The sequence below is a fragment of the Lipophrys pholis genome, assembly GCF_963383615.2.
Source record: "Lipophrys pholis genome assembly, chromosome: 10".
NCBI classification, from domain to species: domain Eukaryota; kingdom Metazoa; phylum Chordata; class Actinopteri; order Blenniiformes; family Blenniidae; genus Lipophrys; species Lipophrys pholis.
The window spans coordinates 19,031,403-19,059,241 of NC_137640.1; the positions used below are offsets into that span (position 1 = coordinate 19,031,403).

The 27,839-nt window shown below is 40.0% G+C and overlaps 1 protein-coding gene across 1 annotated transcript in view; it reads right to left on the reverse strand.

Annotated features, from left to right (window-relative positions):
• hmcn1 (hemicentin 1) overlaps positions 1 to 27,839 on the reverse strand; it is a 93,143-nt gene that overhangs the window by 15,542 nt on the left and 49,762 nt on the right. Inside the window, exons 26-73 of the mRNA XM_080473483.1 lie at positions 27,581 to 27,775; positions 27,356 to 27,486; positions 26,600 to 26,747; positions 26,284 to 26,410; positions 26,033 to 26,187; positions 24,816 to 25,094; positions 23,844 to 24,125; positions 21,837 to 21,945; positions 21,575 to 21,744; positions 21,222 to 21,376; positions 20,678 to 20,801; positions 20,441 to 20,542; positions 19,635 to 19,811; positions 18,561 to 18,712; positions 18,320 to 18,443; positions 15,687 to 15,862; positions 15,437 to 15,533; positions 14,194 to 14,316; positions 13,941 to 14,096; positions 13,131 to 13,412; positions 12,872 to 13,039; positions 12,667 to 12,780; positions 12,451 to 12,537; positions 12,145 to 12,336; positions 11,856 to 12,029; positions 11,662 to 11,775; positions 7,363 to 7,508; positions 7,106 to 7,256; positions 6,731 to 6,928; positions 6,528 to 6,641; positions 6,245 to 6,432; positions 5,907 to 6,003; positions 5,553 to 5,714; positions 4,657 to 4,770; positions 4,349 to 4,551; positions 4,059 to 4,140; positions 3,837 to 3,968; positions 3,460 to 3,609; positions 3,078 to 3,237; positions 2,861 to 2,985; positions 2,586 to 2,769; positions 2,160 to 2,257; positions 1,731 to 2,009; positions 1,429 to 1,625; positions 906 to 987; positions 573 to 709; positions 343 to 484; positions 33 to 177 (exon numbers count right to left, since the gene is read on the reverse strand). Coding sequence (XP_080329609.1) covers positions 33 to 177; positions 343 to 484; positions 573 to 709; positions 906 to 987; positions 1,429 to 1,625; positions 1,731 to 2,009; positions 2,160 to 2,257; positions 2,586 to 2,769; positions 2,861 to 2,985; positions 3,078 to 3,237; positions 3,460 to 3,609; positions 3,837 to 3,968; positions 4,059 to 4,140; positions 4,349 to 4,551; positions 4,657 to 4,770; positions 5,553 to 5,714; positions 5,907 to 6,003; positions 6,245 to 6,432; positions 6,528 to 6,641; positions 6,731 to 6,928; positions 7,106 to 7,256; positions 7,363 to 7,508; positions 11,662 to 11,775; positions 11,856 to 12,029; positions 12,145 to 12,336; positions 12,451 to 12,537; positions 12,667 to 12,780; positions 12,872 to 13,039; positions 13,131 to 13,412; positions 13,941 to 14,096; positions 14,194 to 14,316; positions 15,437 to 15,533; positions 15,687 to 15,862; positions 18,320 to 18,443; positions 18,561 to 18,712; positions 19,635 to 19,811; positions 20,441 to 20,542; positions 20,678 to 20,801; positions 21,222 to 21,376; positions 21,575 to 21,744; positions 21,837 to 21,945; positions 23,844 to 24,125; positions 24,816 to 25,094; positions 26,033 to 26,187; positions 26,284 to 26,410; positions 26,600 to 26,747; positions 27,356 to 27,486; positions 27,581 to 27,775 — 7,399 coding nt within the window. The remainder of the gene's footprint in view (positions 1 to 32; positions 178 to 342; positions 485 to 572; positions 710 to 905; positions 988 to 1,428; positions 1,626 to 1,730; positions 2,010 to 2,159; positions 2,258 to 2,585; positions 2,770 to 2,860; positions 2,986 to 3,077; positions 3,238 to 3,459; positions 3,610 to 3,836; positions 3,969 to 4,058; positions 4,141 to 4,348; positions 4,552 to 4,656; positions 4,771 to 5,552; positions 5,715 to 5,906; positions 6,004 to 6,244; positions 6,433 to 6,527; positions 6,642 to 6,730; positions 6,929 to 7,105; positions 7,257 to 7,362; positions 7,509 to 11,661; positions 11,776 to 11,855; positions 12,030 to 12,144; positions 12,337 to 12,450; positions 12,538 to 12,666; positions 12,781 to 12,871; positions 13,040 to 13,130; positions 13,413 to 13,940; positions 14,097 to 14,193; positions 14,317 to 15,436; positions 15,534 to 15,686; positions 15,863 to 18,319; positions 18,444 to 18,560; positions 18,713 to 19,634; positions 19,812 to 20,440; positions 20,543 to 20,677; positions 20,802 to 21,221; positions 21,377 to 21,574; positions 21,745 to 21,836; positions 21,946 to 23,843; positions 24,126 to 24,815; positions 25,095 to 26,032; positions 26,188 to 26,283; positions 26,411 to 26,599; positions 26,748 to 27,355; positions 27,487 to 27,580; positions 27,776 to 27,839) is intronic.

Here is a 27,839-nt window from a genome sequence, read left to right on the forward strand (position 1 = left end):
CTTCATAGCAGACGCCATTTTGTTTGCTTTACCGAGGGTTGTTCGCTCCCAGTATAGCACCATGTTTCCTCCAGGTGACCCGAGGTGGTGGGACGCCGCTTACTATACATTCAAGCACTGCAGGCTTGCTGATGTGTACTGACACTGTCTGTAAGCCATCTTTGATAGTTGGGGCCACTGAGGAGACAAAAGCACATATTAGATTTCTTCTTTTTGATGTCTACATTTTCTTCAGGTCTAGAACTAATCAGACATGCGTTCCTTGAATTAATAATCCCTATCTGGTGGCATATTTATCAATCATTTTTGCGGTGGATGTCTACATAAATGCTGTAGCAATACCATTGACTGCCAAGTTAAACTGTCGTGTGGTTTTCCCAGCGATGTTACTCGCCACACAGGTGTACTGAGCCGTGTCACCGAGCTCTGCCATGTTGACCTGTAAATAGCGGCCACCCGACAAGATTCGTACACGAGCAGAAGCCTGCAGGAAGGAAATAAGAAATGCTTTACAAATATACCTAAGAAATATTCCAGGTGTTGTTATAGGAATGTTTTGTTTGACTTCCGACCTGTAATGGTTGGCCATCTTTGAGCCAGTTGAGGGTTGGAGGTGGAACGGCATCAGACTTACACTCCAGGGTCACCTGTCTGTTCTGCAGCACCGTCACATCCTGAGGCGTGCTGTCCCCGGCAATGTTAGGGGGAACTGAAAGAGGAATTGAGAGCAGAGAAAGGTTGATGCAAACTGACAGAGGCTTGTCTCACTTCTAAAACTGGAGTTTTATATAGTTGCAGAGAAATAATGACAAGGAGGAAAAACCCTGTGGCATAAGATAGAATCTTCAATGGCACACAAGTCAGAGCTTATCTACTTTGCACATTGCTATTTGTTTGTTACCCACCATGCACTCGCACCAAGAAGTCCTTGTCATCATCACCCGCAGGGCTGTTGGCTAAGCAGCTGTATCTGCCCGTGTCCTCCAGCTGAGTGAGATTAAGTATGGTAAATGTCAAAATAGTGGACAAAGAAAAGAAAAAATTTTTACCTCATGTTTTATATACAAGATGCAATAGAAGTATTTGCTATTTTCCAAGGAAAGTAGAATATTCTCGTTATCAATATTATACCATGTACACTGAAAAAAATTATTCTCAGTCATTTCCACAAACACAAAAATAATTTGTTGAGTTAATGTAATTTTTTTTTCATGTCACATATTTCGATCTATTCATATTAAGGAGATTGAATCTCATTTATTCATATTATCTGAACAACGTGTATTAGAATGAACCATTTAACAACAAGAAACTCAATATGCTCATGTTAATCAAACATATTTCTGATATGTAAACTGAAAAACTGCATAGTTGATTGTTTTGAGTGTATAAAACAGGATATCACTGTATTAATCCCAGATTACTAACCTGCGCTGAGGCCAATCGGAGCACCTCCCCTCCCCGGAGGAGGCGCAGAGTGTCTGTCTGTGGAAGTGGGCGTCCATCCTTCAGCCAGGTCAAAGAAGGAGGTGGGATACCAGTGGCCTCACATACAAGCTCCAAGGCATTATTTACAACCACAGACATTTCTGCTGGGACACCAGTTCCCTTGATGTGTGGAGGGTCTGTCAATATAAATCATGAAAAAACAACAAAAAAATAAAAAATAGTTATTCACAAATCAGAATTGCAATCTTTTGAGTAAGAAATAAAATCTGCATTTTACACACCCAGGACTTTCAGATTGAAGTGGCGGCTTGCTTGACCAGCAGTGTTGTTAGCAATGCAGGTGTAGCGTCCTGTGTTGTTGACCCTTGCCTGGTCAATCTGTAAGGTGGTATTCTGGTTGAGGAGGATGAGGTGGCGATCAGGGATGACAGGCTCTCCATCTTTAAGCCATGACATGCTGGGTGTTGGTGTCCCATCAGCGACACACAGCAGAGAAGCCAAGTTTCCTTTAACTACAGTCACATCCTCTGTGCTCCCTGCCCCATCAAGACCTGCAGGGACTGAACAACATCATTTAATAACTTGTTAGTCTTTGCTCCTCAGTTTGACAGCAGTTGGTCATAAGCTATAGTTAAAAAAAATAAGAATAAAATAAACAATATGGTTCCAAAACATGCAGTTCACTAGAGTTTGATAGCTTTCCATCTCACCATACACCTGCAGGTTGTAATGTCTGTTGTCCACTCCAGCCCGGTTTGAGGCCACACACGTGTAGCTTCCACCATCAGAAACCTGGATCCGTGTAATTCTAACAGAACAAAAATGCAATGTAGAAATTTTATGTTAAAGTCGAACCACAGACACACAGTAACAAGCTTTTCCTCACGTAAACATAGATTATTGTTTAACATTGTTTAAATGAAGGTATGAATGACATCACAGTGATATGACTCTAACACCAGCTAGGTTACATTGTAAAAAGAAAATCTATCAATGAAATATTTTATTGAAGTTAACATCACCAATTATATTATCATTGGCATTCCTGTAATTACAATTATCACATTGAGTGGAGGAGAGTTAAACAAAAAAAATAAAAAAGGAGGGTACTCTGTGTGCCCTGTCCGCAGACTTACCGAAGTACCTGTCCAGCAGAGAGGAGTCGTATGTGGGAGGAAACAGGCAGAGGGAGGCCATTTCTCAGCCAGTTGAACTGAGGCAGGGGAGAGCCTGTAGCAACACACTCAATATTGACAGAACTATCCAGAACTGCTGTCAGCTCTTCCACACTTTCACTGTTGCCCTCAATCACAGGAGGCACTGGGAAACCAAGCACAAAGCACTTCCATGAGAAACTGTTTATACCAGATGACACGTAGAAATTTGCCTCTGTAAAATTATTTGGACCCACCATACACATTGAGATTGAATATTCTGTCTTCCTCTCCAGCAGCGTTGGTGGCCACACAAGTGTACTTGCCACTGTCTGTGGTGTGAGCTCGGCTCACAGTCAGCGTGCGGCCGTCTGGGCTGATCCTGATCATATACAAACCACAGGAGTTTGTATATATTTTATATGTTGATGATGAAAGCATTGTTAATGCCTATAATATTTTTCTTTTTTTTACCTTAGCTCTTTGAGTCTAATATCATTAATGGCTTCTCCATCTTTCAACCACTGGATGGTCGGAGTCGGTGTCCCTTGTACTCGACAAATTAGCTGGATGCTCTCATTGAGGAGAACTCCCACTTCACTGGGCATCTCTGATCCAGAGATACTTGGAGGAACTGAAAAATGAATTTGTTTCATGTTAGTAAGCTTTAATTCAAACACTCTCTGAAAATGTTGGTCAAAAATGGGATCATTGGTAAGTTTACATTTTAAGTGCAAATTAAAATATACAAGGTAAAACAAACATTTGACATTTTTTTCAATACTGTATATATCAAATCCATCAATCCAATGCATTTTACTGACAGAGGGCCCTGACACACAGGTGATGTATGTACCTTGTATGTTGAGGTGGTAGTTCTTGCGTGCTTTGCCCTCCACATTCGAGGCCACACATGCATAAGTGCCACTGTCCGAGAGCTGTGACCGTGCAATCTGTAGTTTGCTGCCGCCTGAAAAGATGTGCATCTCCAGAGACTCTGAGCTCTCTAAAGGAAATAAGCAATGTGTTTTGTAAAAACAGAGTAGAAGTAAAATCAAAGAAAAGTTCTCAAAGCTGATTCTTTATAAAACCAAGCATGTTTATTCCACTTGTTTTTGCACATGCATACATAATGCAGAACAGAAAGTTAATATACTACATATGAAAGACAACTCTTGTGCTTTGCATGTTGCCAATAAAATCTTTCAGCCTAGCTTACATAGATCTAATTACCTATGGGACGACCATTTTTCAGCCAAGTAAGAGTGGGTGGGGGGATTCCTGTAGCATCACAGGCAAACGTCACTGGGTTACTGATGGTTTCCACAACAGTTTCCTCTCCTGGGCCCTCTATACTCGGAGGTACTAAAGACAAGACGAGTTAAAAAGCATTGTGTGATTGTATGCCATGTGATGTTTTTTTTGTTGGTGAAATTAATATTGAGAATATCCTACCATAGATATTCAAGTGGAAGTTCTTGTCTACTTGTCCAGCAACATTCGAGGCCATGCAAACATACTGTCCTGTATCAGACACCTGAAGAAAACAGGTAGATGGGAAAACCAAAATCAGTATGGCACAGTTTATTTTATTATCTTTAAATCTCGAAAGCGGTAGGTGTCACAGCTGATGTGACAAACAGACTTAAGTACTTTGGTTATAAGAGAAAGTGGGCAAATAGGTGAACACAATGGTAAAGGCAGAGATCAAGAAGGAAACCAAAAGGTGTCCATGCCTCTCGCACCTCTGAGCTTTTAATCTGGAGGATTCGTCCCTCAGACAGTATATGTAAGTTGGGACTTTCTGTCACCACTCTGCCGTTCTTGTACCAGGTGATGGTGGGAGGAGGGATGGCATTGGATTCACATTCCAGAGTCACTGATTTCCCAACAAGTATGTTCACAACCACAGGAGAGTCACCTGTATTATCCCGAATGCTGGGAGGAACTGCAGGGCAGAGGAGCAAAAACGGCATTCACCTTTAGTTCATGATACAAAATGAGACCAGTCAGTAGTACCATATTTGTATCTATAATACTTGTTTATACATACCAAAAACTGTGAGATGGATGTGTTTGTGTGCCTCTCCCGCGGCATTCATTGCCACACAAGTGTATTTTCCTACATCCGACACTCTTGCTTTTAGTATCTGTAAGGTACGGCCACCTGAAAGCACAAGTGACCATGAAGACACTTTCAAAATCCAATGGAACTTTGTCTTCATCTTGCTCATTGTTATGACATGTAAGCATCCAGATAGTTTTTTTTCTCTCATAGTCCTGCTATAACTAAAATTGTGTGTTTCCAAATTGTGGGTTTGGGCCTTCTTTACAGAGATTGGACCACATCACTCTTCCCGAGTCATCACAACTCATTATCTTCATCTCAACACCAGGCAGTAATCCAAGTAGTAATGTTTGGTTGATGTTGGACTTTCTCAAGTCTTTCACATTATAAGACAATATTGTTACAATCAATGGGATCCACAAGCAATAAAAAGCACACTGTTCTATATAAGTGTATTTCAGTTATATTCCATGGCTCTTTTCTGCTACTTTAGCAGCCCAAAGTGCTTCACGTTGTCCCACATCCATTCAATGGTAACAGCTTCCATGGAAGGCCTTCAATACATCCATTGGTTGCAATTTGCTCAAGGACACTTTGACATATGGACGGGTGGAGATGGGGGATTGAACCTGCATGCCTGGATTGAGAGACAACCCACACTACCGAGCAGGCCATAATCACCCAAAAGTTGCAACTGTTGACATATACTTTACATTAAACATATATTATTTCTAATAATTTTTGATGTTGCAGGAGAAAAAAGTGTTCAGACACTCAAAGGCTTTCAAACATATATTGTAAACCTCCACCTCCTCTATTGTACAAACTCCATCATGCTCTATTGAAATGCTTCCGATAAAATTAGAATAATTAAAAAGTACCTGGCATGATGAGGGCATTGGCATTGGCCTGAATGGGGCCCTTGTCATTTAGCCAGCTGAGTGTGGGAGGAGGAAAGCCGGTAGCTTCACAAGATAGAGACACAAAGTTGTTCACCACCACTGTCACATTCTCAGGACTCAGGCCGATAATTGAAGGTGGCACTGAAAGAAGGAAATCAGGAAAAATTCAAAATGAAAAATTTTAAATCTGTGTCCATCCATTCATTCATTCATCCATCCATCTATTCATCCATCCATCCATCCATCCATCATCTTACACTTTAGTCGGAGCCTGCATGACACACTCTGTATATTTCTATATTTCAATAAAATAAGAGAATTCCTATAACCCACCATGAACATTGAGATTAAAGAATTTCTCTGCAGTCCCTGCCACGTTGTCAGCCACGCATGCATAGCGCCCTGTGTCAGACAGCTGAGAAGTCAGCACCTGGTGGGGAATATATTGACTGTAACAAGCAATAATACAGAGCAATTTTCTTTGTCTGATCAAATTATGTCTGCTCTTCTTTTGTCTTATCTCATAAGTGTCTTAACATTGTTCTAGGATTCAATAATCTTTTTCATTCTGCCAATCTTGTCAAAAGGAACATGCAGTGAGTAAACTATAAGTGAAACATAAAATTAGGTTTAAATGAATGTCTAATTGATCAGTGTTTCCTGGTTTTTACCTGAAGTACTCGCCCATTGGACATAATTCTATATGGACCATTGGGAGCGATTGGATGGCCATCCTTAAACCAGCTGATCTTAGGGGAGGGGTTTCCATCTGCATGGCAGTCCATCTGTGTAGTTTTGTTGAGCATGACTATGACTTCATCAGTCAACTCGCTGTCTGTGCCTCGTATGGTCGGAGGTACTGGGAGAAGACAGATGTACATACACCATGAGAAACGGTTACATTTAGGGAGACTTCAAAAAGCGTTTGTGTTACGAAAAAATGTTGTTACTCACACAACACTCTGATATCATACTGTATCGAGTCCTCTCCTGCTTCGTTGATGGCCACACATGTGTACCTGCCTGAGTCCTCAGCCTGAGCTCTAGGTATCTGTAACACCCGCCCACCTTTAAGTGAAACAGAGAGATTGGTATGGTTTTGTTCTTTGTTTGCTTTCCCTCTTTCTTTTTTTTAATTGTTTTGCTTTTTCTGTCACCTGGCAGGATCAGAACTTTGTCATTTGATGTTAGCAGTTGTCCATCTTTGTACCAGGTGAGTGTAGGGGGTGGCACAGCGTTGGTCTCACAGTACAGAGAGATGGGATTGTTAAGTATCACCTCTCGGGCATCACCTCCAAAACCTGGAGGAAATGTGGTATCACCATTTCCACCAGGCCGGCTGAAATTAGGTGGAACTGAGCAGAAGGAGGAAATAAAGAGAAACATATGGTGTGAATTCTACTTTGAGCATTATCTAAACATTGTTCTTTGTGTTAGGTGGTTAGTTTAAAGTTCAGTTCTTTTCTAAGAGATAACTGCAGTAATTAGTAACAATCTCAGTTAACACATCAGCAGTAGTCAACCCAGTTCACCTTGTATATTTACATCAAAGTCCTTCTCATCCTCTCCAGCTATGTTGGTGGCTACACAGGTGTAGCGGCCCGTATCTGACACCTGAGCGTGCTTGATCAGAACAATACGACCATTGGCTGTAATGGACACATGTTCATCTGTCCTCAGGACCTGTGGATTGTAATCATTGGGAAAAAAAAAAGAATTTGTTTTCCCTTTTGGTCTGAAAGAAATGTCCGCCATATTTAAAATGAAGTTGAGCAATGTGAACAACTACCTGTCCATCCTTATACCACTGTAGTGCCGGGGTGGGAAAGGCCTGAGCGACACACTCCAGGGTCAGTGTGGAGTTGACTTTGATCTTCACTTCTTTAGGAGCCAGTCCTTCCCCAGGGATGTCATTTTTATTGATCTGAGGAGGGACTGTAGTAAAAAAAAGCAACACATACCAGAGGTTATCATATAGAGATTATTCACCGTTTCTATCTAGTTCTATCACTTATAAATGTTACACATTGCAGAAGTGGGAGTTTGGTTTTCATGCTAATATATATTTTTCCAAACAGACATATATATAGAGAGATATACAATATGTCCAGACTCATTGGACTCTGTTAGGGAACTGAATAAATATCAAGCTTACTAATATTGAATTTAACAAAATTTACCAGAGACCATCATCATGTATTCGTCTTTGATTTCATATTTATGCTATTTAAAACACTTTCCTCAAATGCTTAAAGTCACAGTAACCCTGACCTCTGACCACCACAACTACTCAAACTAATCCAAGGCATCAGGGGCTCTTCATCGTCTATTTAGAAGACTGGATTAATTTCTGGTCTGATTCAGTCTCAGTACACCTCCAAACTCATCTTTGAGTAACATTACTTGTAAAAACCAAATGGAAAAAAAAAATCCTTTCAGGCAGTGATTGTCAAACTGTGGTACATCTACCACCAGTGGTACATGAGCTCCCTTGCGGTACGTCATAAATGTATTCTTTAAAATAAATGTTTTGTTTTTTTAAATATATAAAAATATCAAAAAGTGCAACATACAACGTAAAAAACATGTTTTTGATGACAATATTGGTCATTTTGTTTATGAAAAGGTCAAAAATTCTGGTCGGTATAATTTCAATGTTGCAAATCTTAACATATAGAAATATAAACTACATTAACAGGCTATTCTTTATTTCAGCTAGCAAAGGCAAATTGATAAAATTCCGAAAACAGGCCAATCAACATATAACTATAAAGTTGTATAGTGTTCAGGATTTCTGAGCTTAATTTATATTCTTGTGTTCTGTTGTAGTTGATAGTTTCCACGTCAGTTTTGCAAGGTCTGCTTGGAATTTACTGTTATAACAAGCCCATGTGTTCCTAATGGTTTATTCATTTATTGAATCAATATGTAAAATGTGCAATCTTATGTCACACTTTTTCAGATGACCTGGGAATATGTGATGTCCCTGACTACTTCCAACCTCTGACCTCTGACCTGATTAATGGCCTCTTCATCATCCTCCTGTCTCCACGTGACTGTTGGCAGAAGTTGGCGCTCTTTAAGGGAAAGACTCTTCAAACATACTGAAGAATAAAACTGTATTTTACGTGTTCCTGTACTGTGTGACAGCTTTAATAATAGGCTGCATCTTGTCACTTTAACTACGAGCAGTGACAAGTGTTCTTGGATCTTATGTTTCCTTTTTTTGCTAATAAAGTTTATAATGTGTTTTTTAAGAAATGTTGAAGCCTATTCCACCAGTTCACTTCTCTCCTGAGTTTTATTGATTGTCAAAGCCATCTCCAAACAGATATCTGCAGAGCTACTACTACAATCAAACAAACAATTTGAGGAATTCAGGATTGGTCAATATTGATAGTTTTAATGCAGCCTAATTGTGGGTCCGGGTCTTCATCTTATCATAGTAATCAAACAATGGGCTTAAGAAAAGTTAATACGAGTCAGATCTCAGACAAGACATTTTCATGCTTACCACATTCTGCTTGCTACAAAAGAAGTGATGTATTTTTTTAATCTTTCTCATCATTTTGTGTCTCAGTCACTTTACAATTATTATTTAGTTCGGGAATGGAACAAACCAAAAACACACTTTGTGTTTTCGTATTTCTGAAGCACATAAAAAAAAGAAAAGGTGTGATCCCTATATAGCTGAGTTCCTTTTATGATTTTAATTGCACTGAATAGGATTTATAATCTCATACAATCTGAATAACATCAGATTCCACCAATGTTACATTTTCATCACCCTTCAATTGAACGTATAAACTATTCTTCATTAAAGGGAGAAAACAAAACAAAAAAACCTTCTCTACCAGATTTGGTCCGTCAACATTTCTTTGAAACTATAACATGTAATCCATCACATGAGGTCACTATTAACATAATAAAAACAAAAACAAACTTTGAACTATCCAAGGTTTCTATAGTGCTTTTTGGAATATTTGTTGTATATTGTCGCCCCAGAATTGTAACAGAAACTATAAATATAATATAAGTCCTTGTTACTGGCCAAATGCTTTATTGCCAAATGAATTCAACATGTTTTAAAGCCCCATTACCGCTGACCAGATCACCACAAAGTCATCTCAGCACAATGCAACCCCACACACTTTTTTATATTCCTCAAATGAGTGAATTACTTAGGCTCTTCAGTAACGGTTTGATTGCACTAGAAACTGTGTTATACTTTTAAATGGTGACCAAGGAAAGGAAAGCATGCTTTTGTTTTAATTGACCAATATACTTTATGTGCAGTGATTTACTAGACATTATTTTAATCTGTTCTGCTGCCGAGTATGCAGTATTTCCTATGTATTATATGGTCCTCAGTTTATTTCTCACAGATATTACTAATGCTGTGATAATGCTGATGTAATAAAGAACATCAAATGTTACAATAAGTAACAATTATTTGCATTTATTTAGTCTTTTGAAGTCAAAAGCTACATACAAAGCAAAGATACATAACATTAAAGAAAACTGAAACCATGAACATAACACTATGCTAATATTTTTTTATTAAAAACTGTACTATCACAAAGATAGACAGAGAGGTCTTCATTTTGCTTCACATTACCTAAGATAAATACAGTAAATAAATGTCCTGTGAGGACATTCTCTGTTTATGAGAGTTCAGAGATGGTCTGAGAGAACATATGGTTATAGCAGCAAAAACATATTACAATAGAGATTTACTGTCCTTGGACACTGATTGGAAGTCTGCCATCTTTGTTTTGTCTCATAAGCAGTCAGCATGAAATGAAGACCTCCATTCAAGAATACGTAAGAATTGACTGTCTCGTTGATTCTCAAATATTCAACAGATTTAGAAAAGAAGCAAGAGATCCCTTAAATATGATCACTGAGGTGGCCATGCAACCTCTCACAAGCAAAGGTTAAAGAAAAGAGTAGAGGAAGAGTAGACGAGAGTTTCCTTAGTCATTTTTTGATAGAAAGGTGCCAGCTCACGTGAAAGGGAGGGTTTACATGATAAGGTGATATTCGGTATTTTATATGTTACGGTGGAATTGAACAAAAGACAAAAAGGGAGCTAAACTGGAGGTGGCAAAGCTGAACTTTATGAGGTTTTATATGAGAGTGAGCTGAATGGATATTAATGAATACATTAGAGGGACAGTTTATCATTAAAGTCATAGAAACAAGGTTGTGATGGTTTGGTCATGTATGAAGGAGAGATAATTGCTAAATAGAGAACAGGATGCTGAGGATGAAGCTGAATAGAAGAGGAAGGCCAGCAAGGAGGTTGATGATTACAGATGAGGACATGCAAGAAGAACAAGCAACAACCAAAAACATCACAAAAACAATATATATATAAAAAAAAAAAAAGGCAATAACATTCCTTCAAATTGCACCATTATGTATTTTTCTGCTTGCAAAAAGTGCTTAAGTTTATCTATGACATTCACTCTGGACAGGCAACTGTCAACAACCCAACACTTGGATGATTCTGAATTGACAGGTTCAATTACATTCTACCTGTAAGTAAAACACATATTTTTCAAGGATATCTTATCTCTTGAGAATAGTCTGTAACGATAACTTGAGAGAATTTAAATTATGAAAGCAATTACTCATCATTCATCACTTTCACATTTAAAAAAAAAGTGCAATAACGCTAATATAACCTCTTGCCATTGTCACTTTGTTTGGATTTTAATAAAAAAAAACAAAAAACCTCATATAATGGTTTTAGGGTGCAAGTTGCGCTTTAGTATTATGCTATCTCTGTTGAAAATTTGGAAGAAATCTGGGTCATATTCGCTAAGATTTAAACATCATATATGTGGAATAAAGGTATGTATAGCTATAGGTAGCTGCTATATTTAACCTATATGAATACATACTGTATGTGTATAGGTATGAATGCATGTTTACAAAAGAGAAGCACAGAAAGAATGCTGTATCACACGGCCAATCCCAACCTGCATTAAAGCACAGAGTTTTGATACTGCAGAGCTCATGTTGTACTCTTGTTCCTTGTGAAGAAAGATACAGCGTGTTCACAGAGATGCAGGAGTCTCACCATAAACCTTGACCTCATAGTGCTTCAGTGTTTCTCCAGCCTCATTAGTGGCCACACAGGTATACCTCCCAGCATCCTCTTCTTTAGCATTCAGAATCTGCAGTGTTCGCCCTCCTGTAAAAGCAAGGGTAGAAAATGTACCACATCTATGGAATCGTTAAAGTTTTTTTCCTGTGTCCACTGTGATCGCAAACCTGGTAGGACTCGGACATTTCGTCTGGATTCAAACGGAGTGCCGTCTTTAAGCCAAGTGATGAAAGCGGGAGGGTAAGATTGGACTTCACAAACCAGGGAGGTGGGGCTGCTCAGGGTTACCGTGACCTCCTCTGCAGACCTGTCAGGGCCAGACCCAGCAATGGTGGGAGAAACTGGAACAAGAAGGGGTCGGATATACACAGCAGTCACGTCACAAGAAGACCTGCATTGCTGCAGAAAAGCTTGATTTATTTGGAAAAACCTTTCATAACAGGTTTGTCTTTGTACCCAGGACATTGAGGTTGAAATGTCGGCTGCGGTCTCCTGCACTGTTCGATGCCAAGCAGCTGTACCTGCCCGTGTCTCCAACCTGGGCTCCAGAAATTTGTAGAAAACGACCATGGGACAAAATTTGGTGCCGCCTGTCAGACACTAACAGCTGCCCGTCCTTCAGCCATTTAATCTCTGGTGCTGGATTTCCTAAATAATTAAGAAGAAAAATTTGAAGATTGGCAAAGTACTGATTTTATCTTTACTGTGACAGTTATTAAAAACCAACAACAATGTTTTTTAATAACTGATCATGTAAATTACCTGATGCTTCACAATTGAGAGTGACGTTGTGTTTCTCCTTCACTTTGGTATCCACCAGGGTTCCCTCCTCCACAATATTTGGAGGGACTGCCAATCCAAAACAAATAAAAAATGACTGTATCTCCTCAAGTTATATAAACGTCTAAAACATATTTCAGTTGGCACAGTAACTTTAAACAAGAAAGCAACAATCATAGATATGGATGGTGCTCTTACCGAGGATGTCAACATCAAAGCTCTTCCTCTCCTCTCCAGCACTGTTAGAGACGATACAGGTGTACCTCCCAGCATCCTCTACTGCAGCATGCATGAGACGCAAACTGCGTCCTCCTGCAAAATAACAAAATTAAATGAGTTACATTTATTTTGTCATTGTGGAATGCCCCAAAAAAGTTGTTTCCCATGAAAACAAGCAACTGACCTGAGAGGACACGCACTGAACTCGTAGTTTTAATTGGCCGTCCATCCTTCAGCCATGAGATGTCAGGAAGCGGGATGCCAGATGCTTCGCAGTGAAGAGCAACAGGGTTCTTCACTACAACACTCACATTTTCAGGAAATTGTACCTGGCCGATAATACTTGGAGGGACTGAAAATGTAAAGGAGAAAAAAGGAAATAATGATTAAAACGCTCCAAAATTAAGACTTAAAAGTTGACTTAACCACTCATTAACACACACCATGAACACTGATGTCATGTTTGCTGTCAGCTTGTCCTGCTACGTTCACAGCAATGCAGGTGTAGCGTCCCGTGTCTGACACCTTGGCGTCTTTAATCTGCAGCAGTCTCCCTTCGTTCAGGACCTTGGCACCATGGTGGCCCGTGATGGGACGCCCGTCTTTCAGCCATGTGACCGCCGGTCGTGGCACGCCCTCTGCGGCACACTGGAGGGTCACATCACCTCCTTTTGTCACAGTGATGTCGTCTGCATCATCTTCACTGTGTCTGATGGAGGGGCGAACTGAAGTGAAGAAAAGTATGAGGTTTTTGTTGGTGTTTTTTTTTGTTTTTTTTTTTACAGAAACCTAAAGAATATATTGAAGATGTTTCAATGACAAATAAAACTTCATGGCATTTAATTGATTACTCTGACCCTGATGAACCAGGGTCATAATAAGAAATATCCATGAATGGATTGTTTTTTAACTAAAAGGCTCTATTTCTCTGTCATGCAATCAGTCAAAATGTAAATGAATGTATTTTAAATTTTTTTCGGTTGTAAAAATACACAGATTTGCAAAAAACACATTTTTTCTGTTTAAAGTGGGGATCGATTGATCTATACGTTTATCATCGTTTTGATGGCACTTGGTTCCTCTCCTAAACCATCACTTTGTTTGCTGCAGAAGAGTTTCTTTGTGTTAAAGGCAGAACTTTATTATTACATTACCTTGCTCGCGTTACAAATTCCAGGTATTTTGCTTTTATAATACTGTAAAAAATAACAATTTCATTATCGTTACCAGATGATTTCGTTATGTAAACTTACCATAGACCTGGAGGCTGAACTCCTTGGAGGTGGTGCCTGCTGCACTGGAGGCTGTGCAGGAGTATGAGGCTGTGTCCGACTTCTCAGCACTGGAGATCTGCAGCTGTCGACCACCTGACAGAACTCTGACCCGCTGGTCAGACTTAACTTCTGAACCTGAATGCAAAGACAAAAAACAGGTCAACCACAAAGCTAATTTACACATTGTACATAAGGCACAATTGTTTTATTTTTCTACCATATTTACACTTACTGTCCTTCTTCCATGAGAGGCTGGGAGGAGGTATTCCACTGGATTCACACACCAATGTGATGAGATTTCCTTCAATCACTGTCAGAGGAGACACCGCTTCTGAGCCACGGATGCTGGGAGGAACTGTTACATTGAGAGGAAACAAAAAAGAGGCACTCACATCACATCACATCACATCACACTCAAAAACAGAAACACGTTTTCACTGGAAGAAACAAGATTTACTAAACGTGAATTAAACAGTTCCGGTCACAGTAGATGTTGGATGTGTAGTGGTTAGAAATCTCTGTTTCCAAGTTCAGCGGCCTTGTTGTGAGAAGTTGATATGCTCTCTTTATATATGTGTGGGGTTTTTCTGTTCTGTTTTTCTACACTAGTTTCCTCCCAGAGCATGGCGATGTGCCTCATAACCTGGCGCCTCTAAATTGCACTTGTGAATGTAAATGTGAGTGTCTATGTCTCCGTGTTCTCACTGCAATGGACTAGCATCCTGTCCAAGGTATTGTTATTTGTCAGCACTCCCGGGGACCGTAGTGGATAAAGTGGGTGCAGAAGAGGAATGAATTGAGTTGGCTTTCTTCAAATAACTCTGCCTCTTTCACATTTTGTGCTCTCACCAAACTGGCAAAAGGAAGAGAGGACACAAAACTATTTAGGACTGCAGATCATGAAAGACTTCAGAGAGAAACAGACACAAAAAACTTGTGTCGCAGCCCCAGTGTTTATTCCTGTCTACGTTTTTTGTGTATCGTTAAGTGCCTGCCTTGTCATCTTGTTTTCAAAGTTTCCTTCTCCCATGTTCCAGTGGTATAGTTTAAAGTTAATTCCTACATGTTTGATCTTAACAATGTCCCATTGTGAGTGTGCGACGTCACTTCATGTCGGTCTGTACCCTGCCTGCTTCACTCTATCATTAAGGACTTTTTAGCTGCGATCTTTCAATCACTTTTATCCTTGATTTTTATTTTAGTTCACAAGTGGTACTTTTTTTTTCTTTCTTACATTTATCATCATCTAATATGTTTGCTTTTCATGAATGGTGTCAGTAAGTATGTCCTGCATCATGACTCATGACACTGTGATGTTACAAGAGGAGCCTACATGCTTTGCAAATAGTCTGTAGCTGAAATATGGACAACAGTGGGCTGCTTACAGTTTCAGAGTTAATTCACAAGTGAAACTTGACTTTTCATTGCAAACAAAACACACAAACAGCCACTGATTATGATTAGAATAAACTCACCCCAGACATTGAGGTTGTAGTTTTTCTCTGTTTTTCCTGCGACATTGGTGGCTTCACACGTATACCTGCCCGAATCCTGCACCTGGGCACTGTCCACCTGCCAAATAGATTTACAGTTTAGAAAACACAGTGATACCTCATGGAAAGTGAGTGATGCCAGTTAAGTTGTGGAATACATGAATGTCCCACATAGCTTTCTACGAAAGATTCCCTTCTTTCAAGATGGCTGTATGATTCCGATGAGCTGTACCTTAAGCAGACTGCCATCTGCTGACACTGTGAGGCTTGGCTTCCTGAAGAGCGGGCGACCATCTTTGCGCCAGGATAGTGTGGGTGGGGGGATTGCGTCACTCTGGCAGTGGAGCTCCACAGGACGACCAAACATTACTGTAGTATTCACCTCTTCACCCTTTATGTTCGGTGGCACTGTGGTAGACACATGTGAGTAAATATAAGTCACTTCAAATGTTTCATGGTTAATATTCACTGGGACACATTTATGTCTGTTAAAGATTGAAAACATGTCAATGTCAGAAAGCCCATTTGTTTACACTTTGATACTTTGCCGATATGATGTAGATAATATTCCTTTGTTTTGTTGTTACCATGTAACTAATGATTTCCTGATGTTATTAAACCCACGGAAGTATCGACTTTCAGAGTGCTGCATCAATCTCGCTGTCATTACATTCAAATCACTTTCAGATCGTTTATTTTCCCTGAATTGGTAAATGTCACCACATCGGTCCCTCCTTCAGCTGTGTGTCCATACTAGAGTAATTCACCCCAACTGAGAGTAACTAACTACCGAATGTTGTGATGTGGTTGGTGCTTGCATATTTAGTGTAATAACTCAAGTCTTTAGTTACAAAAATGAACAGTACATTGTATTTCAGAAGATTATGCAATTTTTAATAATATTATTATATTGATTATATTGATAGGTAATCTATCATTTGTCATTCATTGTTGTTATTCATTTATCATCGATTATAAAATAGTAGTTTATGAGTTCAATACATTGGAAGATTTAGTAGCCCACCGTTCAAAGAAAATAACTGAAAATAATTAAACTGGGAAGTCCGTGTTTGTGTGATTTAACTGAATAACACACCATATTCTTGCGGCTCTGAAATCACACTGCATCAAATACACAACACTGTTTTTATCAACTTGTTCTTCAATTATAGTAGCATAGGAGGGTCACAACTCAAATACAAAATACGCCTCTCAAAGCCGCCAAAAGACTTTCCATTTGTGATGTGATCTGTAAAATACTTATTTGTAGCCTGCAATGTTTCGACATTCTTTCACAGTAGTTGTCTCTCAATGTAGACGTCAGCCTCCTCTGTCAGTCTCCATGCCAAAAACTTTGTAGGCTACCCAATGAGTGAGCAGAATAATTGCTTCCTAAGATACAGAACCTCAGTTAGGTTCTGCATGTGGTGCTCTTTAACCACTAATTCAATCTTGGATTATGGCGGCGCCATAAAACCAATTCTTCATTCAACATTTGGTTTGTAGTATAAAAAACGAGAGTAGCTTCATTTCCCAGAAGTTGGTGAAATTTAATCTCCATGGAAATTACTACCATGTGCAGAGATGCATAAATAATTATGTTTTGAAGAAAAGAAGGAACAAAATTGTTGTCTGATCATATCAACAATGTTTGTTGCTGTGACGTCCAACATAATTTTCAACACTTAAGAACTCAAACAAGACAAACTACTTCCAAAAAATAACTAACAACCTTTGATACCATGAGACAGAATATATCTTCAATTTGATTGGAAACAGGAATCCTTAGATCATGCGGAGACTATTTAGTTAAAAAGGCATTTTTCCTGAGCTCATGTTTATCTATTCCTCATGAGGCAGTCACCCTTTAGGGGTGAATCTGCATCCAGGAAATGACTGCAGGTCGGTTTCCCTTGCATTATGGTCCATTCAGACAAAGCTGAGGTCATTAGGAAGGACAGACCCAGGCTCTCTCTCAGTGGTAGTCCAGACACAGGAAGCTGCTGAGGAATGGTAGCAATTACCACAACAAATCTGCCTTCATTTCAGTGCACAGGTTTCTTTTTTTAAATCTCTTTGAGGAAACATCTGATGTGGATGTTGGGATTTTCTATGACCACATGTTCAAACACACATATCTGGTTGAACTCATACAATCCCAGACTTTGCTATTTGTTATATGTAAACCACGTGTCTCATTTTACCTCAGCCACATTTGCTTTGATTAGAGCTGTATAACAAATAGTTTACCATCAAGCTCTGCTCTCTACAGTAAACTGACAACATTTATTTAAATGCTGATTTCATTTGAAGCATACTTCCTCTTCATGCACGTTTTGCTCACTGCAATTTGTTGGATATTGTTTCAGTATTTAATTTCATGTTTGTTCTGGTTCACCGAGGAAACCAAGGAGGGAGTGAAGAAAAACAACATCACAAAGATCAACAAGAAACTTTTTTCATAATTAGAAGATGTCAAAACACGTGAAATTATGCATTTCCCAACACTTTTAATCTTAATTATGTATATATTTTTTTTAAATATAAATGTAAAAAAGTGTTCTTAAATCCAAGACAAACAAATCTTGCTGCATTTCTGTAAAGCTGGAGATGATATTGATGAAGATGGTGTCATTATTGACACATAAATATCATGTAAACAAAAGGAAAATTGAGCAACATTTGAAAATGAACACTGAGAGGTGCTCACATAACCTCTGGAACTTATAGCACTTAATCTACTAATGTTTGCATGTTTAAATATGGGTGCAGAATTGATATTGTGCACACACACATGTGGAAGCTGATGTGCTAACAGGATGCATTGAGCATTGTGTGAAAAATAAAGTTGAATGATTTTCTCACCATACACCCTCAGGTCGTACTCTCTGTGTTGCTCTCCTCCGGCATTGACAGCCACACAGTTGTACGTGCCTGTATCACTGACCTGCGCACTGTTCAAGGACAATACTCTGCCACCAGATAGCACCTGGGATGAAGAGGAAAACTTATGAGGGATCAACTCACTTAAGACACAGCTACGGAAAAATGTGTAGAGTGAGTTTCATGCTGACATGAAACAACTCTCTAATGATATCATGCACACCTGAATGCCATGTGACACGCTTGCCACAGGGCTGCCATCTTTGAGCCATGTGAGACTGGGTGAGGGGACACCAGTGGCCTCACACTCCAGCTTGGCAGCCTCATTCACCACAACTGTTACAGTCCCACCTCGGCTGGAGATGACCGGAGGCACTGAAGAGCACAATAATAGTTAAAGCGGCAAGCATCGTTGAACGGGTCCTCGCACGCAAACACACACATTGGAACGTGGTGCATGCTGAGGTTTGCTGCACGTCACAGTGTGATGGAAATGTAAGGTGGCGATGTGCTTCAGTGTCAATAAAGTCAAATTCCTGATACCACAAGGTGGCGCTATGACTGTGAATGGACATAAGCATATGGATGTGATCAGGGCAGAATTGTAATGACACAAGTTTGAAGCAGATTGAAGCTTATAGAGCAGAGTTACACATCACTTCCTGTTTGATGACAACAGGTTGATTTTCAGTGCGCCGCAAGCAACACGGCCTTTGACTTATTCAGAAGATTTTGATAACCTTCCATCAAGAAGGCCTGTTGTATATACTGACCAAATTTGTCACAAATGTTTTCGTGTGGCCAGAAACGCTGCATATGCCAATGAAAATCTGCGGTTGTAGGTGAAACATGCCGCCCATAGTAGATGTTATAAATGTAAAAAAATTGTAGGGGGCGCTATGGAGCCACTTTGGCACACACATGCATAGTTTCCATGAAATATAAAATTGTTCGCCACTTTTCATACTGATTTTAGTATGTTTAGGCCGCCAAAAATGCAGCAGTTCCACATGGAAAAAAGAAGAGAGAATAATATTAATTCCTTGCATTTCAATAGGCTCTTTGCACCACTTGGTGCTCGGACCTAATAAATGATGATGATGAAGATCATGACAATATTACTAATAATGACGGGACACATCTAGCAATGTCCACTATACTGCTGGCCTATTAAAAAGTAGAAGAAGGACATTTTAATTGTGTGTCAATGACTCATTTCCTGTTTATTTGCATGTACTTTTATTTGTTATCTGCGAAGGATAACATCTAATGAAAGACATGTGAAAAAGTCACTCACCCAACACCTGCAGGTTATGAGAAATCTCAGCCACTCCAGCCAGGTTGACAGCAACACATTTGTATATCCCTGCGTCAGACAGCTGCGCCCGTTCAATCTCCAGCACCTGGCCTCGCTTCAGTATTGTCACACCAGCTGCGCTGGTCAGAGGCCGACCATCTTTGTACCAAGTAATGGCTGAGACACAAAAGTAATAAAAGGCGCGTTCACTTGAATGAAATAAAGCAAACTATCAGAATACACTGCAAAGCAAATGTTTGCAATTTGAATATCCTTCACACCATTGTGTCCAATTATCCCCCTATTATGCGTTACAGCAGACTGAGCTCATAAAGAGGCAATACACACGTGTATTTTTATTATCTGCCTAAATAAATAAAAAACACATTTAAAAAATATGTTCCTTTTGGACACATATAAAATGGCACTCGAACAGATTGATACTAAGACATTTTTGCAAGATACATGGTTTCACAGATGTCATATGTTTGGGATTTAACGGCTGTTGCAAAAATAAAGACATGGGTCTTGAAAAGAGTGTTTTAATTACACTGGAATTTATGCGCTTATCTGTACTGAGCGTGTGGGGAAGTACAGTTGTCCAAATGGAAAAGAAGGGAGTGAGAGGAAAGTGAAGAAGCCTGTAGGGAGTCATCCAAGATATTTTTTTTGCTCTTTCTTCAATGGTTAAAGATAAGGGAGGCTACAGCAAAACCAATTTCTACTTTACGGTCAGAGGAAACAACGCCCTGCAAGCTGTGACAGAGCACAGCAGGACCTAGTAGGAAGACGGCGGGTCATCTTACCAGGTAATGGGCTGCCTGTGGCTTTGCACTGCAGCTCAGTGGGGAAGCCTGACAGGATGGTTTGGTTGATGCTCTGTCCAGAGTCTGGGATACTAGGAGGCTCTGAGGGGCAAGAACATTACGCACAAGCAGCGGTTTATTAGATGATATTCTCACGTCTCCACCTAGTCTCTTGATAGCAGCAGGAAGAGAGAAAGGAAACAAACGTCTAGAGTTCTTTGTGTTTTTGTAAGTTACCATGGACACTGAGTCGTATGTGCTTTTGAGCTTCACCAGCTGCATTGGTAGCAAGGCAGGTGTATCTACCAGAATCTTCAAGTCTCGCCTCTATGATTTTTAGTGTCCTGCCTGCTGACTCCAGCTGTGGGAGAAATAAGCACAGAAGACAAAGAGAGTCTGAACAAGCAATAAGTGGACAGGGATTGCATGCGATGTAACTATGTCAGAGTTTCTGAAATATTCGCTTGAAACATTTTCACATGGGAGTCTGAGTGCATGTGAACCTGTGTTTTCTTTTCTGACATAATTTCTTGAAGACGTTCACAAACCAAGGCACAGTTCATCACTATGTAGTTTCAATTCCCATTTGAAATGATAAACAATAAATCCTGTGCTGCCTCACTTGAACTGTTGCCTGCAATGCAGACATATAACAATCCATCTTTGTGAGTAATGCAAGTGGAGTGAGGTACTGCAAATTAAGTGAGTTTGATTCCCCTGTGAATTCCAGCTGATGCACAGACTTTAGTGACATGGATATTCAGTCAGTCATGGGATCAACCTTCAGGTGCTCCTTTGTTGTGTCGACAGGTCGGCCATCTTTAAGCCAGGTGATACTAGGAGGAGGGATGCCATTAGGAACGCACTCCAGACCAATGGATTTTTGAAGAACCACTGAACGTTCAGCAGGTCCAGTGGTGCGGATAGATGGAGGCACTAGAGAAGTACAAAGCACAAATGTTTGTTTTTTTTCATTCATCATTGTGAGGTAAGGAAGGTATTATAGAGAGACGTATTTACCCAAAACAGATGATTTCCTGCAGCTTGCATTCACAGTATCGATAGTATATTACATTCACAACATTTGCAAAACTGTTTACATTATTGATCCATGAGAGCATTTAAATGTTCTACCTTGAACGATGACATTGAAGTTTCTCTCATGGTCCCCTGCTTCATTAGAGGCCACACACTGAAAACGTGCGGTATCAGAGAGTTGAGCGCGGGAAACAACCAGCTGTCGGCCATTGGCTGCAACCCGCAGTCCTTCACCTTGTTTGACTGGTTTTCCATCCTTGTACCACCTGGAAGAGAGAAGTTTTGAGAGATATTTTTGGTGTGCATACACGTCTGTTCACATCTTCATAATTGTTTGTGCGTTAGATGAAGTTCTTACCTGATGGTGGGTGCAGGTGTTCCCGTGGCGTGACACTCAAGTTCCAGAGGGTTGTCAACAATGACAGTGGTGTCTGTCACACTATCAGCTCCGTCAATAAAAGGAGGAACTGGGAGTGAAAAGATTCAGTTTAACAATATATAGGTTTGTGTAACCCAATCTTAAATACAGTAACTGAAAGTGAAAAGAGAATCATTTACAATAATTTGGATAAATATTCAATTCATTGATGAAAATGCCTAAAAGTTACAATACATTTCATTCATTTGTTATTATGCAGTGTGTAGAAATCTAGTAATACTTTTTTATTTTCATGTGATGCCTGTGTTGACAAGCGAGGTGAGCGGAGCAGTGCAGCAATAGCGACAAATGAGAAGCAGTTGAAAAAAATGATAAAAGGAGTTGAAATGCATTTTTTCAAAAATTTGGATTATCTTTACACTCTGCCTGGAAGGGAGAGCTTAAGTTACACAGTTTTGGTGAGTCGCATGTTGTGGACGAGATGCTATGACGTCATTTTACATAAGCATCTGTGGGTAATGGTGGGTTACTTTAGAGATTATGTACAGTTAAACATTGTGTAAAAAGAGACTTTATTTAATTTTTGTGTTTTTTTGTCTCGCAAAGGGGAACTTCATGCCCGCTTGGTGGCTGCAGACGGTTCAGGGCTGCATGTGCTGCAGCACGAGGTTGTAGTGTTCCTGCATTTGACCTGAAACGGCGAGCCTGACCCAAGGATTTGTGAGTACCTGGACTTTCGTTAAAAGACAACACCACTGCTGGATTGTTGCTATCTGCAACACCCCTGTCACTGTTGGACTGTGGATATGACTCAAGAGATAATGTCGATGGTAAGTAAGATTTACTTGCTAAATTAAAGATACAAGGGACACAAGATAAAAGGGAATTTGAAGAAATGGTCCAACCTAAACTTAATTAGAATTTGCATTAAATTCCATCCAAAACCAATTAGGAATGAGTGTAAACTTAAGTAATGTTCACCCAGGGCATAAAACAAGTCAGGTCCCTATTATCATATGGTTGTGATCTGTTTCTTCTGTTTGGATGTATTTGTGTTTGTGTATATTAGTTCTGGACTAAACAGCCAGCTTGTTCATTCATAAGTGATCTCTGGTGTGTTTTCTGTTTTCCTCACTCTTTTCGAGCCAAGAACTGGTCCAGTAGCTTCAGTTGCCTATGATATTGTGACACAAGTGCACATATGCATAAATATTGATCAAATAGAAAGACAATAATTTTCAGGGTGCAGCTAAACTGAAAAACTTCTACTGCATTATGAAATGTCAGGTGTCAAATTCCCATGTGAAACGTGCACATGCCAACAGCTCCAGCTAAAGCCAACTGCATCAGCTCGTGTCGACATGAGTTGTCGTGGCCGAGTGGTTAAGGCGATGGACTAGAAATCCATTGGGGTCTCCCCGCGCAGGTTCGAATCCTGCCGACAACGGCATACTGTTTTCCCAGCTGTTACTGCAGGAGACTTATCAGTAAATACTGAAGGTGAATCCCTTTCACAATCCTCTGAACTAACTGGATAAATAGGCTATATATTCGAGGCTTTGTCATATTGCAATACTATACGGTTCTGAACATATATGCTGATTCTGGAAAAAGGAAAACATTCACAAGTCTGTGGCCATTTTTAAGTTTTTAAGTAATTTCTGTGCTTTTCTTACATTAAAGAATGGTCTTCTATTAAAAAGATGTCTTTGTTAGCATTACACTGTGTGTGTAAATCCATGTTTTTGTTCACAGATTTAAAAAATCAGTTAAAGCAAATAAAACAACATGGAAAAAATGAGACTTATTAAAAGTAAACTTTAGACTGCTACTTGTACCTGCACACAAATGAGTCTGCCCTGAGATAAATTATGCATTTAAAGCTATTAAATGTCTTTGCATTGCATTGACAAAGTCCAGGGTGATTTGCTCAGCCATTACTCTCAATGTGTCATGTGGAAGTAATATTTTTTGTGCTTTCATTACCTAACACTCTGACGTCATATTTGACCTCCTTCTCTCCAGCCACGCTTGTAGCCACACAGACGTAGCGTCCCGAGTCTGAGATGGTGGCTGAGAGGATTTTGATTTTCCTCCCCCGATCAAGCACTTGGACACTTTCCCCGTCACGCACAGGTACTCCATCCTTCAGCCAAGTAAGGGAGGGTGGAGGGTGCCCCTCTGCCGCACACTCCAGGATCACAGGTTTACTGAGGACCACTTTTCTCTCAGTGGGCCCCTCGGCTCCTCCTGTAATGGTAGGAGGCACTGTGGAGAGATGAGATGCATGAACAAGACAGATAAAGGCTGCTTTCACACCAGGGTAGTCTGGGACTCAGTTTGGTTGGATCAAATCGCTTGGACAATGTCATGCAAGTACAACAGCTTCTCCTTTGAGGGTGCTATCGCCCAAAACGTACACTGACCAGAGAGGAAATAAAGTATGAAAAGAAGAAAAACAGCTCATTGATTGGTCTGGACTAAAAGCAGAAGTCCCGTGAACCGGACCTCAGTTAATTTGCAAGTGAACCAAGACCAATGTTTTCAAGTGGACCAGAGTTCAGTTGTTTGATCTGGATCAGATTTCGGGAGAGCGTTCACACATGCCCAAACAAAGCGGACTTTCCATGAAAGTTACTAAAATGAACTCTGGTCCAGATCAAACAAGGCTGGGGTAAACGCACACAAAGCTGAGTGGATTTATATTTGTGTTTGACTTTTATTTAAAAATATATATAACACATATAGTCCTGTGTTAGGTTTAATATCAGTGACGATATCATTTGGTCTTCAATAATCATATGTCTATTTAAACACATCCGTCATCAAACCTGATTTTGTGTTGAAGTTGTGCTCTACATTTTCAACATCTTGAAATAAAGAAAAGTAACTAAACAGTTTTAATTTTAAGATGATGCGCAGTGGGGTAAAATCTGACGTGAAGTGTCAAGCTCTTACAGTAGACATCCAGCTTGTAGCCCTTCTCGGCGCTCCCGGCCTCACTGGTCACCTTGCAGGTGTACTGACCAGCATCCGATGCCTGGACCCGAAGGATCTTCAGGTAGTGACCTCGCTCTACGTACTGAGCCTGACGGCTGGACAGGATGGCCTCCCCTTTTCGGTACCAGGTGATGGTAGGTAGAGGAACCCCACGTGCCTCACACTCCAGCGTGACCATTGTGTCCAGAAGAGCGGATATATCTGTGGTTAGGTTACCTCCTTTGATGGAGGGGGGCACTGGGGTAAATCAAAAGAAGAAATACTGGTTGAAATTGTGGCTGAAATTTGACACTGTAAAGATTTATATGTAGTGTATTCACAGTTGGTTAATAAATGAAGTATTCTGGGTTGCTTAAACACATTGTTCAAGCCAACTCTGATTTGAAGGTGAAGTTAAGTTGTTATTCTGTGATTGGCCTCCTTTCTCAGCATTCTAACCACCAGTCAAGGTTGCAAACTCCCTGAAGATCATTTTGTGAATCTGGGGCTCAATTTGCTCTTTCTTCTCCTTTGGCCTCATTTATAATTCAATCTTTGTCTTCAACTGTTCAGACTTGTGACGCAATTAATTATTCCGTACCAAATTTTAAAATAGAGATCACAAAGTTCATAGATTTTTATTCAGTCTTTTGTGGTCACACTGGGACCTTTGACACAATTAACAGAACACTTGCTGGACCTCTACATCATGCATTCATTTATTCATTCATTCATTCATTAGCAGATTATGCATCTATAGCCTCTCCAGGTGTTTAAAGGACAATATTGCACCAAAAGTCACTCTCTTGAACACACCAATTAAGAGCTCTAAGAGTATGGTACTTCTGTGACAGGGCAGATTGTCACAGCCTGTTTTAGGTTCATTTAGAGGTCATTTGTCTGCACCATTGTTATGCTTTTATCAAAGAGGAATCAAATAATGTTTGGATAAATACATTCAGGAGCACCCCAAGAGCAAGAAAGAGCCTAAAAAGAAAAGAAAAGAAATGGGCGGTTTTCCACATGTACAATGTGTCGGCCTATGGTCTTCGTAGACAGGTTCAATTTATTTAGGTTCAATTATTTCTGGCTTCACAGCAAGCAAATCCTCGGGCCTGTACTGTCCACTTGCAGATGGAGCCAGCGTCAGGAATCATTAAATAAAAAGAAATATTGTAACAGTAACATACACTCACCGTGTACATTAAGGTAGAATTCCTTAGACTTTTTTCCAGCTGTATTTGTGGCAGTACATTGGTAGTGGGCTTCGTCTCCAAGACGGACACTTTTTATCCTCAAAGCCTGACCTCTGTCAGTGACCTCCAGATTGGGATCACTCAGGAACACCAGCCTGGAAGGAAAATAGGAGTCAGGAAGAAGGCGGCAATGAAGACACATCAAGCTGAATGTTGTATTCTGTTTGTTTAAGCACAAAGAGAAGTCATACTTTCTGTCCTTGTACCACTGGATTGAGGGGAACGGCCGTCCTTGCACTTTGCACCCCAGAGTCACATCTTGTTTGAGAATTGCTGAGACAGCCTGAAGAGCTTGAGATCCGAGAATTGTCGGTGGGACTGAGGCACAGAAGGAAAAACGTACGTATTCGTTATCAAAATGGAAACCCATTTTCCCTCCGAGTAAAACATTAAAACACATGTTTATACTATTTGTCTAAGTAGAGTTAAGAACATGACATTAAAATACCTTGTCGGAAACACAAGCACTTATTAAAAGTGAGGTGAATACCCGCTCTCTTTACGCACCTAATACATCCAAGAAAAAGTCTTTATCTGCACTGCCTGCGATGTTGATGGCTTTACAACTGTAGCCACCTGCATCCGCTGTCTGTGTTTTTAGCAGCATCAGGGTTTTTCCATTTCCAGTAATTAGAACGTTGCTACTCGGAACTACCTGTCGATCAACACAAAAAGTAAAATCACACACAAAAACAAAACTCCAAATCCAGAAGAATCTCTCTGACTGTAACAACCGCACAAATTGTAAGTCTTCATAGTGATGGAATCTAAACTAAAAGGGTATCTCTTAGAATTGAAGCACATCAAAAATAACAACACATCCTACAAGTGGAGAAGTTTTTGCTCACTCAGGTAAAATTAATAAACACTTAAAGAGGTCAGTTTTGGAGACAATCTTCACATGAGCAGAGTATCTTGACTTTGTTTAATTTGAATGAGCAAATCAATGTGTAGATTTCAATTTCCTCCACCGGTGCCTGGTGGGTAAAAAGCAGCCAAAGGAACAAAAATCTGCTGACAAAGTGGGATACTGCATCCGCAATTGCCAAACTCATCATAATTATTCAATCATTATAGCTTTCATCATGTAGAAAAACTAAGGCAGAGTAGTTTGTTTTGATAGGCTCTATGAGCGCCTTTGTTAATAAAAGGAAATTAAATATATTTTACTGAGTTGTGCATGGTAACATTTACAGAAAGGCAAAAAAAATTATAGAGACAGAGAAAAGCGCAATAACATCTTTATAATAAGATTCCACGTACAGGAGTACCATTCTTGTACCAGGTGATGACAGGGGCAGGACTTCCCGTGACATCACACTGCAACATGGTGGGATTGCTCATGACCACAGACTGGTTACCGGGCGTTTCATTGTCACGGATGTCAGGAGGAACTGTGGAAGTATTACGAGTGATCAATATGATATGAATGATATGGCACTAGAACTGCTCTGATGAATTATAGTTGATGAGATGCATTTCAATCACCATTAACTTTGAGCTGGTACTTTCTCTCTGTGGATCCAGCATCATTGACAGCGGTACAAATGTAATCTCCATTGTCCAAAGGGGAGACAGAGGCCAGAATCAGCAGCGTACCATCCTCTAGGATGGACACACCAGGCTCATTACCTGCCAACTCCTGCCCATTACGCAACCATCGAATCACTGGTTTTGGGAAACCTGCAGACGAGTCAGAGTGAAGGACACCAGCGAAAACCCAAAACAGAATCACAAACCTAAAAGC